Source organism: Mus musculus, chromosome 4, assembly GCF_000001635.26.
Source record: "Mus musculus strain C57BL/6J chromosome 4, GRCm38.p6 C57BL/6J".
NCBI lineage: Eukaryota > Metazoa > Chordata > Mammalia > Rodentia > Muridae > Mus > Mus musculus.
The window spans coordinates 96039171-96051797 of NC_000070.6; the positions used below are offsets into that span (position 1 = coordinate 96039171).

Here is a 12627-nt window from a genome sequence, read left to right on the forward strand (position 1 = left end):
TTAGTGTCTTAGTTAGGGTTTCCACTGGTTTGAAGAGACACTATGACCAAGGCAACTCTTATAAATGACAACATTTAATTGGGGCTGGCTTGCAGGATCAGAGATTCAATCCGTTATCATGAAGGCAGAAAGTACAGCAGCATTCAGGCAGACATGGTGTTGGAAAAGGAGCTGAAAGCTCCACATCCTGATTCAAAGGTAACCAGAAAAATGTCTTCCAGACATCTATGAGGAGATCACAAAGCCCACCCTCACAGTGACACACTTCTTATAAAACTGGCATACCTTCTCCAACAAGGCCAGATATCCTAATAGTGCCACTCCCTGGGCCAAGCATTTTCAAGCCACCAGAGGTGGCATTCACTTTCTTGAACAGACCATTTTCTATTCATTCCAATGCCCATTTAAATGCTGAAACTTTCTTCCTCCCCCATGTTGTTGAACACTCGATCATGCTTTGCTTCTCAGCTGTAATTCTCTCTTTCCTTAGAACCATTAACTATCCCTCCAGATACTGTTCCTAACTCCAGTTCATCTGCTCCCACACAGTTCCAGTATTTTCTACGGTATATCCATCTGACTTTTAAGTAGTTATTTTTTCTTGGAGTATTGTTAAGAGTCACCTAACATTTTAAGGCTGTAAGCAATATTGTTTGGGTCAATCTTGAATTATGCCATGATTCCCTTCCCCTCCACCTAGATACTGTGGGAGATTTAAATGCATTCTGTAGGTGAAGGAAACTAAAACTATGGGAGTCTAATGTATCAGAAAACACAGTAGAAAGAGGTACATCTATAACTCTGATACCTGTGGTTCCAAGTCTGTGGTGGTCTACATAAAAATGACTCCACAGGGAGCAGCACTATTAGGAAGTGTGGCCTTGTTAGAGTATGTCTGGTGTTGGTGGAGGAAGTGTGTCACTGCCTCATCCTGCTGCCTTTGGATCAAGATACCTTTCCTGTACCATGCCTTCCTGCATGCTGCCATACTTTCTGCCATGCTGATAGTAGACTAAACCTGAACTGTAAGCCAGCTGCAATTAAATGCTTTACTCTATAAGAGTTCTTGTGGTCATGGGGTCGTTTCAGAGCAATAAGACCTCAAATAAGACAAGGTCTATCTGACATAGCCACAGCTCCTAGCCTCTCTTACATATTAGGCAGCTTCTCAGCATTTGGAATCATTGGCATTTCACAATGAACTGTTTGAAGACCTATGTTACACTGGCCTGTCTTTCTGAAGTGACATGAATGTCTCTATTTGTAACCTCTGGGTGTGTTCTAGATTATAGCTATGGTCAGTCAGAGAAAAGCATGTTCTGGAGATGACAACCAAGTACATAGACCCTCAGAGCCTGCCTGTGGGGGTGACCTTGTCAGCTCGAAAAGTTGAGAAGTATCTAGGATATTAGCAAGATGCACATTTGGAAATACGCGTGGGAACATCTCCAGAGGGAATTAACTACAGAGAGAACTCTTGATTGTAGATGGCACCCACATCTGGAGGACTGGATCCATAAAAAGGGAAAAGGAAAAATCCTTCTGGCCATCATGATTTCAAGGGGTCTGCTCTGCCACTCTCTCACTGCTATGCTGAGCTGAAACCTCAGGTTTTTGTTTTTTATTTTTTAACAGCTCTTAGAAAGTCCGACCTCTGATGATGTCATGGTGAAAAGAAAGAAGGGAAGAAATTGCAATTGTGCATTGGACCCAGTGGGGAGAAGACCAGGAAAAGAAATATTTGAGGATATCTTAAGAGTCAAAGAAGTATGAGGATAGAGAATTTGATATGGATCCATGGTGGAAAATACAATAGTATCAAAGCAGTGAGTCCTCAGGAAGAATCACTGGGCAGTACCAACAAGCAGAACATTTAGTTCTAGATCCCAAATCTTGTTAGATTGTACTAGAGAGTTTTTTTTTCAAATTTAATTTTACTGATACTCAACGAACTGATCTATAAAATGGGTACTGATAGTTTTTCTGAAAAGTGAGTAAGATATTTTGAAAGAAGTGAGAATCTACAACACATGATTGTGCTTTGTTACCATTATATCTTATCACATGACATCGGGACAACAAGGCAGCACCCCATTACAATATTTTTTTGCTGCCCTGTCCAATAATTAATATTTAACTTCGAACATGCTCTCTCCATGAGACAGAAAGCTCTCTGTCATGGGACTGTATGGACATGCTGGAACCAGGCCTGTGGGAATCAGTGCGTTAGAAACAATCTTCACTGCGATGTTAGTTCAGGTGCATCAAATGTCTGTCACAGTTAAAATTAAAGTTTGGGGGCTTGTGAAGTGGAATTTTCTAACTAAGCCTGGCAAGTCCCTAGTCACAGTTGATATTCTACCAGGCAAAAACAGAGAACTACTGCATGCCTGTGCACATTATCACAGGAATATACTGAGATGTCCTTGAACATATAAATCTAAGCTTTGCCAAGATCACCTTTGTGATGGTTGTATATTATTGACCAGGGTGTGGCACCATTTGGAGGTGTGACCTGGTTGGAATAGGTGTGTCACTGTGTGTGTGGGCTTAAGACCCTCACCCTAGTTGCCTGGAAGTCAGTTTTTCACTAGCAGCCTTTGGATGAAGACGTAGAACTCTCACTCTGCCTGTGCCATGCCTTCCTGGATACTGCCATGCTCCCACCTTGATGGTAATGGACTGAACCTCTGAACCTGTAAGCCAGCCCCAATTAAATGTTGTTTTATTAAGACTTGCCTTGGTGATGGTGTCTGTTCACAGCAGTAAAACCCTAACTAAGACAACCTTGAATATAAAATAGTCCTACCTCAGTCTCATGAGTACAGTGACTCATGATGTATGCCAACAATCACATCTCTTATTGCCATGTTAAATGTACAATTCAACAGTGTTAAATATGTTCAAATTGTACAAGTACTGGCCAGAACTTTGCTGTCCTGAAAATGAACTACATGTCCACCAAAGAAGTCCTAACTTACCCGTCTCTACCTTATACCTTTGTGTCTAAAAGTTTCACCATTTAATTTGATTAGAACAGGATTTGTGGTTTTGAGGTTGGCTGGTTTGCATAATGTTCTGAATGTCCATGTATACTGTCCCATTCATCAGGATTTTGTTCCTCAGGAATGAATTTCCCTTCTGTCTCATCTATGTTCCAAAGATTGTTTATCTATTCATGGCATATGAATACTCTGGTGGCTTCCATTCATTGACTACTATGAATATAGCAAAATGGAAATGAGTATAATTTCAGTTCTCTAATGCCCCTGAGTATGTAAGCTAGTTCAGCGGTAAAGACACTTGTTGCTGAGCCTGACAACTTGATTTCAATCTCAAGAACCCAAATTGTGGATGCATAGGACAACTGCTACAAGATTTCCTCTGATCTCCTTACATGAGAAGTGTTACACAGGATCTTTTGCACACACACACACACACACACACACACACACACACACACACACACACCATTAAGATTTGCTTGTTGTGTTTGTTATTTATTGTGTTGGCTTTTATATCAATGACACAAGCCAAAATCATCTGAGAGGAGGGAATCACAATTGAGAAAATGCCTTCCTAAGATCAGTCTGTAGGCAAGATAATGCTCTTTCTAATTAGTAATTGATGAGGGAGGGCCATCCTATTATGGCTAGTGTTAGCCCTGTGCTGGTAGTCCTGGTTTCATGAGGAAGATGGCTGAGCAAGTCATAAGGAGCAAGCTAGTAAATCACAATGCTCCATAGCCTTTGTATCAGCTCTTGGCTATGAGTTCCTGTCTACTTTCAGTTCCTGCCTTGGCTTCCTTCAATAGACTTTGACTTGGAACACAGTCTTAGTGGTTTTCCTACTTGTCTTAGAGTTTTCTTGCAATGAAGAGATACTAAGACCAAGATATCTCTTAGAAAGGAAAGCATTTAATTGGGGCTTTTCTTACAGTTTCTGAGAGTTAGTTTATTATCATCATGGTGGGAAGTTTGGTAGCAAGCCAGAACACATGGTACTAGAGGAGTGTCTGAGAGTTTAGCCTCCTGATCCACAGGCAGAGAAAGATAAAAACACTAGACATGGCTTTGAGGTTGAAAAACCCACCCCCAGTGACACATTTTCTCCAATAAGGCCATAGTTAATTTAACAAAGTCATACTTCCTAATCCTTCCTAAAATGTTTTCAGCATCTCGTGACTAAGCAGCCAAAGGTTCTTACTCCAAAGGGTCATGGTGTTTCATCATAGCAATGATTACTATGGGAGAGAGATTAACGTTGCCTCAAGGAAGTGAGAAGGCTCACTGCTACATCCACTCCAGTAGTGACAAGCGCGACAGCCCCAAAACCTGGGCGCTGTTCCGAGGCAAAAAGTTCACGGAAACGTAGTCTCCTGGAAGTGTGGCATCCTGTACAACGAATGCTTCAATGTCCTTGCTTTAGTTAGTAAACGGATCTGTGTTCTTTCCCTTAATATTGCTTTGTTATAAGTGTTCCTAAGGATTGATTTTTTGACATATAGCTAAGTTAGATTCTTAGGCAGTCCTTGATCTGACCCTAGGCATGGATAACTAAGTCACTGCCCTACACAGGAATTTACCATTACCTAGGAAGAAGGAAGTTTGTGATATAAGGAGGAACCAAAGTAGAAACTTAGAACTCCAGATAGGCCATACACAAGTATTTACTATGGCCTAAGGGGGAGGTGGACTATACAATAGACTAGAATGGGAACTATGGCAAGGGCATGCAGCCCTTGCCCCTGACTTCTAAGATTAAGTGGACCTTAGGTGGAGCTGCTTTTGATTCCCAGTTGTTAACACTGAATTTTATCCCAGTTGGTTCCTGCCAGTCCTTCTGTGTTTGGATTCCTCTGTTTTATGTAAGCTTCAGGTAACCTCATTGTACCTTGCTGACGTGTCACCTAACTTCCCTATTTTCTTCTGTATAAAAAGTTTGATGCTTGATTTGACAAAGTACATTCAGATCCAGCACACTTCCTTGGGTCCAGTCTGTTTGTTACCCCAATTCCCGCCAACTCTACGCCCATCTGTCAGAACCCCTGACTCCCACGGATTGAGGGGGGCCGACTGGGCCTGGTTCGTGGCAGTTCACCAGCTTCTCAGGTTACACGAAGAGTGAACAGTTGCTGGGATTGGGAATGGGGAAGAGACTCTTCAGTTGTACAGATGCTGCCTGTAAATTAAGCAGGGAACTTTTTGGCTCCAGTGTCTTTGGAATCACCTATGTTCTTCTCATAGCCCCAATAAAATTCCTGGCTCACCAAGCTGGATTTTGTGTGGTCTATTGTGCCCTGTCTAGTTGGGACGAATAGACATAGATGTTTCAAGTAATGCCATATGGCAGACAGACTGAGGCTAGAAAAACCTTGTTTTGTGTTCTTATGGAGTCTGAAGATAGGAAGATTTCTCAGTTCTGAATTTTATTCATTCCATCAGATGGAACTATGAACTAAGCTTTCTGTCACCACTCATGAATCAATAACTGATAAGTGACTTATTCTGGATTTTAGAAAGAAATCCATCCTATAAAGTTATTGGAGTAAACTTGTATATAGGGGGCACATAAGTCTATTAAAATCATACCAAGAATTTTTTTTTCACTTTGTGAAAAGCATACAGAAGCATGCTTTTTGCACAAGTAAATTTTGGTCTCATCTTGGGCACGAACCCCTTTAATTTTAAAAAGTGCCATATGCTCTCTTTTGTTTTGCAGACTCCACTTATGGCCAGGAAAATGACTGCATATCACAACCTTCCAGACAGAGTTGATTATCAGACTTTGTTGAAGTAACTATGGGCTTATTGAAGGAAATGTGTCACTGGGGGTAGGTTCTGTGCTCAGCAGGCTTCCATGGGCTGTGAGATAGAGGAAAGATCTCTGTATCAGTCTCAAATGAACCAACTTAATATCTAGAAGCAAGTGCACGTTTATGAAGTAGGCAGGAAGCACACTGAAGGTATAATTCTATGATATAACAGTGATTTCTATGCGGTTGGTATACCATCATTTCCTGCTTACAAGCACTTTTTACAAGGAGGAACCACAGTTCTCTTTGCAGTTGTAGATGAAAAGATTTATCATTGAGCATGTAAGTGATTTATCCACAACCAATTTGGAGGTCTCAGCAGTCCAGAATATAGGTCCACTGACCTTAGTCTAATTCCTTCCAACTTTCCCCGTCACCTTCCTTCTTGCCCTCCATATATGGGCAGTGGCTCAGTGACTCAGTGCATTCTTCACTTCTTTCTGCTCTCCTTTTCTTCTCCAGCATCATTGTCTAGGGACAGCACCGATGCGGTAGCTGACTGGGGAAATGGTGATGCCTAATCTGAACTTCAGACTCAGGTTCTCATTGGCTGGTGGCTTGAAGGTAAATTTTTGCACAAGGGCAGTGAAGAAAATAAAGAGCTCAGACCTGGCCAATTGTTCTCCGAGGCAAGCTCGCTTTCCTACAGGAAATAAAACAGAAGATGAAATACTTTCTCAGCTACCTGCAGGAACTGGTGTTTTGAGTTTCATCCTGCAAATCCTGAATGGACCCTGGGCTGTATGTCTAGCTCTTTATGTCTCACAGTGATTGAATGTGGAGTGTTTCCCTGAATATGGAACGTCAGAATCATAGGTCAAATGTCTTCTTGTGGGACAATAGAAGGGAGGAGCCTGAGCTGTCTGAGAGAATGTGTGACTAGACTCAAGGCTTTTCAAATTCATTTAATAAATGTAACTGATACTCCATGCAATGGCTGCATTGCAAAATCATTGAATGATATATATATATATATATATATATCTTCCCTTACAAGGAAGAGATAGCTAATGATTAAGCTTATTTACTACTCTCTCAGAGGACTGGAGTTCAAATCTCAGCACCTTCCTCAGGAGGCTCACAGACACCTGCTACTCTGGGTCTAAGAGATTTAATGCCCACTTTTAGCCTCCATGGGTACCATAACACAGCTCACGTATGTGCATACACGGAGACATGTATCTACATATGTAAAATAAAGTAGAACATATCTTAGAGCATTAAATAAGATTTCAAAGTGTAAGCAGGTGTCAATGATGAGTTCCTAACAAGAAAGTCAGGGACATAGAGGCTGCCCTTGCAAAGGTTCTAGTTTGTTAATTGGAACTGTACTGCCAGGTAAATCCATACCTGGCAACTAGAAACAGAATAATTCTTTCTGCATTCATTTTATATCTGTTTCCTGTCTTAAACGTGGAGTCACATTCCTGCTTAACTGTACAGACAAGCATGCCTATCATTTAATAAGTGCACATCTAAACCTGGTCATTGTCCCTTTCAAAGATGAAGATTACAAGATAAGAGGATCAAATTGACAACAGTCAGCAATCCTCCCACAGAGTTCCGAAATGGCATCCAGAAGTCTTCAGTTTTTCCCTTATAACATCCAGGAGCATCAATGCCTTGCATGGTAATTCTGTCCCCTAAGCAGGGGCTGTCCTCTTATAGAGCACAAACTGCTTAGCTTCTCTTCTAGAATCTCTGCTCTGACAGGTCTCTATCCTGCAAAGAAAGTGGAGACTGCTTCGCCCTACCTGCACGCGCATTAGAGATTTGCTCAGTACCAAATGCAGCCTTAGAAACAGCGGTTTTCTGAACACTAGGAATTCAGTTCTGTGTGACCAGAACTGAGCCCACGATCAGCCAGATTTAGTTATCTGACTACTCGTGATTCTCCTTCACTTTCTTATATCATCTCAGCACTCATGTCCACAGCCTGAAGACATGTCACATCGCTCTTCTTCCCTGCATTATCAGAGGAAATACAAAATTAACTATCTCTCTTTATTGTATTTAGTTTAATTTCCAGAAAAAACTTTGTTGGGGCTACCTCACACTCCAGATCATTTTCTAGCTTAGGATTCTGGTTACACATTGGAACTTTTATGATAGGATGGTTAACAGATGCCACTAGGCTTGCCAGCTGTTGGCATGACACCCTTGGTGTCACATGCTTGGCTTATCTGTGCTGTCTCTTTGGTCTTCCAGACACAGTGATGATTCCTCACCCTTTTAAGTTTTTCTTTTCTTAGGATTATAAGAGGTATTTTTCTAAGTATCTCCTTATCTTATGGGCACACTGGGCCATGAGCGTCTTCCTTGTTGGGAGGAGCCACTTAGGTTACACTGTGTTCTCATCTACCCTCTCTGCTGGGAGTTGGTTTTCCTTAAATAGTTTTTTAAATTTTTATAAGTGAAAATATTTTGACACTGTTCATCTGTTTGTTTCCACTGATATTTCTCTTTCAAATTTTTTTGCACCACATGTGTGTAATGCCCACTGAGGCCAGAAGGAGGAGTCAGATCCCCTGAGACTGAGATTATAGATGGTGGTAAGCTTTCATGTGGTTACTAGGAATCAGACCTGGGTCCTCTGGAGGAGCAGCCAGTGCTCTTAGCCACTGAGATATCTCTTCAGGCTCTATGTTGACATTCTAATGCTGCTTACCCCTCTCTATATTTAATCACTCATGAACATCAGTAACTATTGCAACCCATTGCTATATTGGTCATTCATACTGGCATTTTCTGATTTTTGGATAACAGTATATTCTAGACTTATAGTTAGATTTCCCTTCTCCAGGGCTGAATTTTGTTATTTTCTAGAACTTCTGGTTCTTTTCTATGGAATAATAGTGTATGTAGAAATAATATGAAAGACCTGGTTGTGAGGTAAGCCAAATAAGCAGAGAGTCTAGTCATGGAGTTACAGTTCCTAGCTTGGACTCATCAGGCCTCTGCTTCTGTGATGTCTCAAGAGATTGTTATCACAACCTTATGAACATTCAGGATAAGATATAAACCAAGATAGCCAAGATTATCTAAGCCACTGATCTCATGTGGAAATCTGTTAGCAGTAACAGGTTCTTACTAATACAGTTTGTGACTGCTTGCTATACAAGCAGTTCTATGTATCTAACTGATAAAGAGAACATGACCTTGGTGAGTCTTAATGTGAATGTGCCCACAAGTGTGATGGTAAGTTATAATTTCTGCGGAGAACTAAGCTACAAGTAAAATTATAAGCCTCGCCCACTGTTTTGCCATTTTTTAATTTTTAAAAATTTTTTGTTAGGTATTTTCTTCATTTACATTTCCAGTGCTATCTCAAAAACTCCCCATACCCTCGCACCCCACTCCCTTACCCATCCACTCCCACTTCTTGGCCCTGGTGTTCCCCTATACTGATTCATATAAAGTTTGTACGACCAATGGGCCTCTCTTTCCACTGATGGTCGACTAGGCTATCTTCTGATACGTATGCAGCTAGAGACAGGAGCTCCAGGGGGTACTGGTTAGTTCATATTGTTGTTCCACCTATAGGGTTGCAGATCCCTTTAGCTCCTTGGGTACTTTCTCTAGCTCTTCCATTGGAGGCCCTGTGATCCATCCAATAGCTAACTGTGCGTATCCACTTCTGTGTTTGCTAGGCCCCTGCATAGTCTCATAAGAGAGAGTAGACATTGAGCTCCAGCTGTAGCATGTTTGGCTAGTCTGTGTCTGCTAATTCCAACGGGAAACGCTGCAGTGGGATGTTGGGAGCCGCCCCCACATTCGCCGTCACAAGATGGCGCTGACATCCTGTGTTCTAAGTGGTAAACAAATAATCTGCGCATGTGCCAAGAGTAATTTTCCACTACATGTACTCTGCCTTTACTCGGCCATGGGCTGCAGCCAATCAGGGAGTGATGCGTCCTAGGCGAAGGATAACTCTCCTAAATAGGGACGGGGTTTCGCTTTCGTTTTTGGGGGGCTTTCGTTTTTGGGGCTTGGGGCTTGCGCTCCTGGCTCCTGAAGATGTAAGCAATAAAGTTTTGCCGCAGAAGATTCTGGTTTGTTGTGTTCTTCCTGGCCAGTCGTGAGAACGCGTTTAAGAGTTGGTGCTGAAACCCGGGACGAGAAAATACAAGAAAACTCGGGACGGGAGTTAACCATCACCAGCGCAAGGAAGATCCCTCATTCCGGAACCAGAACTGCGGGTCACGGTAATAAAGGTTCCCGTAAAACAGACTGTTGAGAAGGATTCAACTGCATGAATTCAGAACTCTTCAGCTGGGGAACAGGAGTACCAGTGAGTACAGCTTTACAAGGTAAGTCTGGTCTTGAACTTTCTAAGGAAAGTCAAGACAGTCTATCAGAAGTAAAGTGGAAAATAGCTTTACAAGGTATGTTTGGCCTTGAACTTTTTCTAGTGTTAGGAGCCCTTTTGTTCTTTTTCACATGTTATCAAGTGATTAAGATAGGGCTGAAAATTCTAGATGAAATTCAGGACAATCTATCAGAAGTAAAGCGGGGAGAGAGAGTAGGAGCAAAGAGGAAATATGGTGCACAGAATAAGTATACAGGCCTTTCCAAGGGTCTTGAACCCAAGGAAAAGTTTAGGTCAGGTAAGAATACCTGGGGAGAGATTAGAAGGAAGGAAAAGAAAAAAGAAAAGAAAAAAGATCAATTAGCGGAGGTCTCTAGGAGATACTCGTCACTAGATGAGCTCAGGAAGCCAGCTCTTAGTAGCTCTGAAGCAGATGAAGAATTCACCTCTGAAGAAACAGACTGGGAGGAAGAAGCAGCTCATTACCAGCCAGATAAAGTGCTAGTTAATCGGTCAAGAAAAAAGCCAAAAGCGGCTGTCGAAAGCCAGCATGCTGTTCAGCCTCCGGGCAGTCGGCTGCAAGGTCCGCCCTATGCGGAGCCCCCGCCCTGCGTAGTGCGTCAGCCCTGCGCAGAGAGACAATGCGCAGAGAGACAATGCGCAGAGAGGCAATGCGCAGACTCATTCATTCCCAGAGAGGAACAAAGGAAAATACAACAGGCATTTCCGGTCTTTGAAGGAGCCGAGGGTGGGCGTGTCCACGCTCCGGTAGAATACGTGCAGATTAAAGAACTTGCCGAGTCGGTCCGTAAATACGGAACCAATGCTAATTTTACCTTGGTGCAGTTAGACAGGCTTGCCGGCATGGCACTAACTCCTGCCGACTGGCAAACGATTGTAAAAGCCGCTCTCCCTAGTATGGGCAAATATATGGAATGGAGAGCTCTTTGGCACGAAGCTGCACAAGCGCAGGCCTGAGCAAATGCAGCTGCTTTGACTCCAGAGCAGAGAGATTGGACTTTTGACTTGTTAACGGGAGCTTATTCTGCTGATCAGACAAACTACCATTGGGGAGCTTATGCCCAAATTTCCTCCACGGCTATTAGGGCCTGGAAGGCGCTCTCCCGAGCAGGTGAAGCCACTGGGCAATTAACAAAGATCGTCCAGGGACCTCAGGAGTCCTTCTCAGATTTTGTGGCCAGAATGACAGAGGCAGCAGAGCGTATTTTTGGAGACTCAGAGCAAGCCGCACCTCTGGTAGAACAGCTCATCTATGAGCAAGCCACAAAGGAGTGCCAAGCGGCCATAGCCCCAAGAAAGAACAAAGGCTTACAAGACTGGCTCAGGTCTGTCGAGAGCTTGGGGGACCTCTCAGCAATGCAGGTTTAGCGGCTGCCATCCTTCAATCCCAAAACCGCTCCATGGGCAGAAATGATCAGAGGACATGTTTTAACTGTGGAAAGCCTGGGCATCTTAAGAAAGATTGCAGAGCTCCAGATAAACAGGGAGGGACTCTCACTCTTTGCTCTAAGTGTGGCAAGGGTTATCATAGAGCCGACCAGTGTCGCTCTGTGAGGGATATAAAGGGCAGAATCCTTCCCCCACCTGATAGTCAATCAGCTTATGTGCCAAAAAACGGGTCATCGGGCCCTCGGTCCCAGGGCCCTCAAAGATATGGGAACCGGTTTGTCAGGACCCAGGAAGCAGTCAGAGAGGCGACCCAGGAAGACCCACAAGGGTGGACCTGCGTGCCGCCTCCAACTTCCTATTAATGCCTCAAATGAGTATTCAGCCGGTGCCAGTGGAGCCTATACCATCCTTGCCCCCGGGAACCATGGGCCTTATTCTCGGCCGGGGTTCACTCACCTTGCAGGGCTTAGTAGTCCACCCTGGAGTTATGGATTGTCAACATTCCCCTGAAATACAGGTCCTGTGCTCAAGCCCTAAGGGCGTTTTTTCTATTAGTAAAGGAGATAGGATAGCTCAGCTGCTGCTCCTCCCTGATAATACCAGGGAGAAATTTGCAGGACCTGAGATAAAGAAAATGGGCTCCTCAGGAAATGATTCTGCCTATTTGGTTGTATCTTTGAATGATAGACCTAAGCTCCGCCTTAAGATCAACGGAAAAGAGTTTGAAGGCATCCTTGATACCGGAGCAGATAAAAGTATAATTTCTACACATTGGTGGCCCAAAGCATGGCCCACCACAGAGTCATCTCATTCATTACAGGGCCTAGGTTATCAATCATGTCCCACTATAAGCTCCATTGCCTTGACGTGGGAATCCTCTGAAGGGCAACAAGGGAAATTCATACCTTATGTGCTCCCACTCCCGGTTAACCTCTGGGGAAGGGATATTATGCAGCATTTGGGCCTTATTTTGTCCAATGAAAACGCCCCATCGGGAGGGTATTCAGCTAAAGCAAAAAATATCATGGCAAAGATGGGTTATAAAGAAGGAAAAGGGTTAGGGCATCAAGAACAGGGAAGGATAGAGCCCATC

The 12627-nt window shown here is 43.2% G+C and overlaps 1 protein-coding gene across 4 annotated transcripts in view; it reads right to left on the bottom strand.

Annotated features, from left to right (window-relative positions):
- Nucleotides 1-3489: 3489 nt before the first annotated feature.
- The window catches only part of Cyp2j13 (cytochrome P450, family 2, subfamily j, polypeptide 13), a 34907-nt gene continuing 25769 nt past the window's right edge, over nt 3490-12627 (bottom strand). For 2 of the 4 annotated variants that reach the window (NM_001346540.1, NM_001346539.1), the window contains one exon: nt 5287-6458. In NM_001346540.1, the coding sequence (NP_001333469.1) occupies nt 6351-6458 (108 nt within the window). In that variant the 3' untranslated portion in view covers nt 5287-6350. Of the gene's footprint in view, nt 6459-12627 lie in introns of all 4 variants that reach the window. The other 2 variants (NM_145548.4, XM_006502935.3) reach the window with 2 other exon arrangements.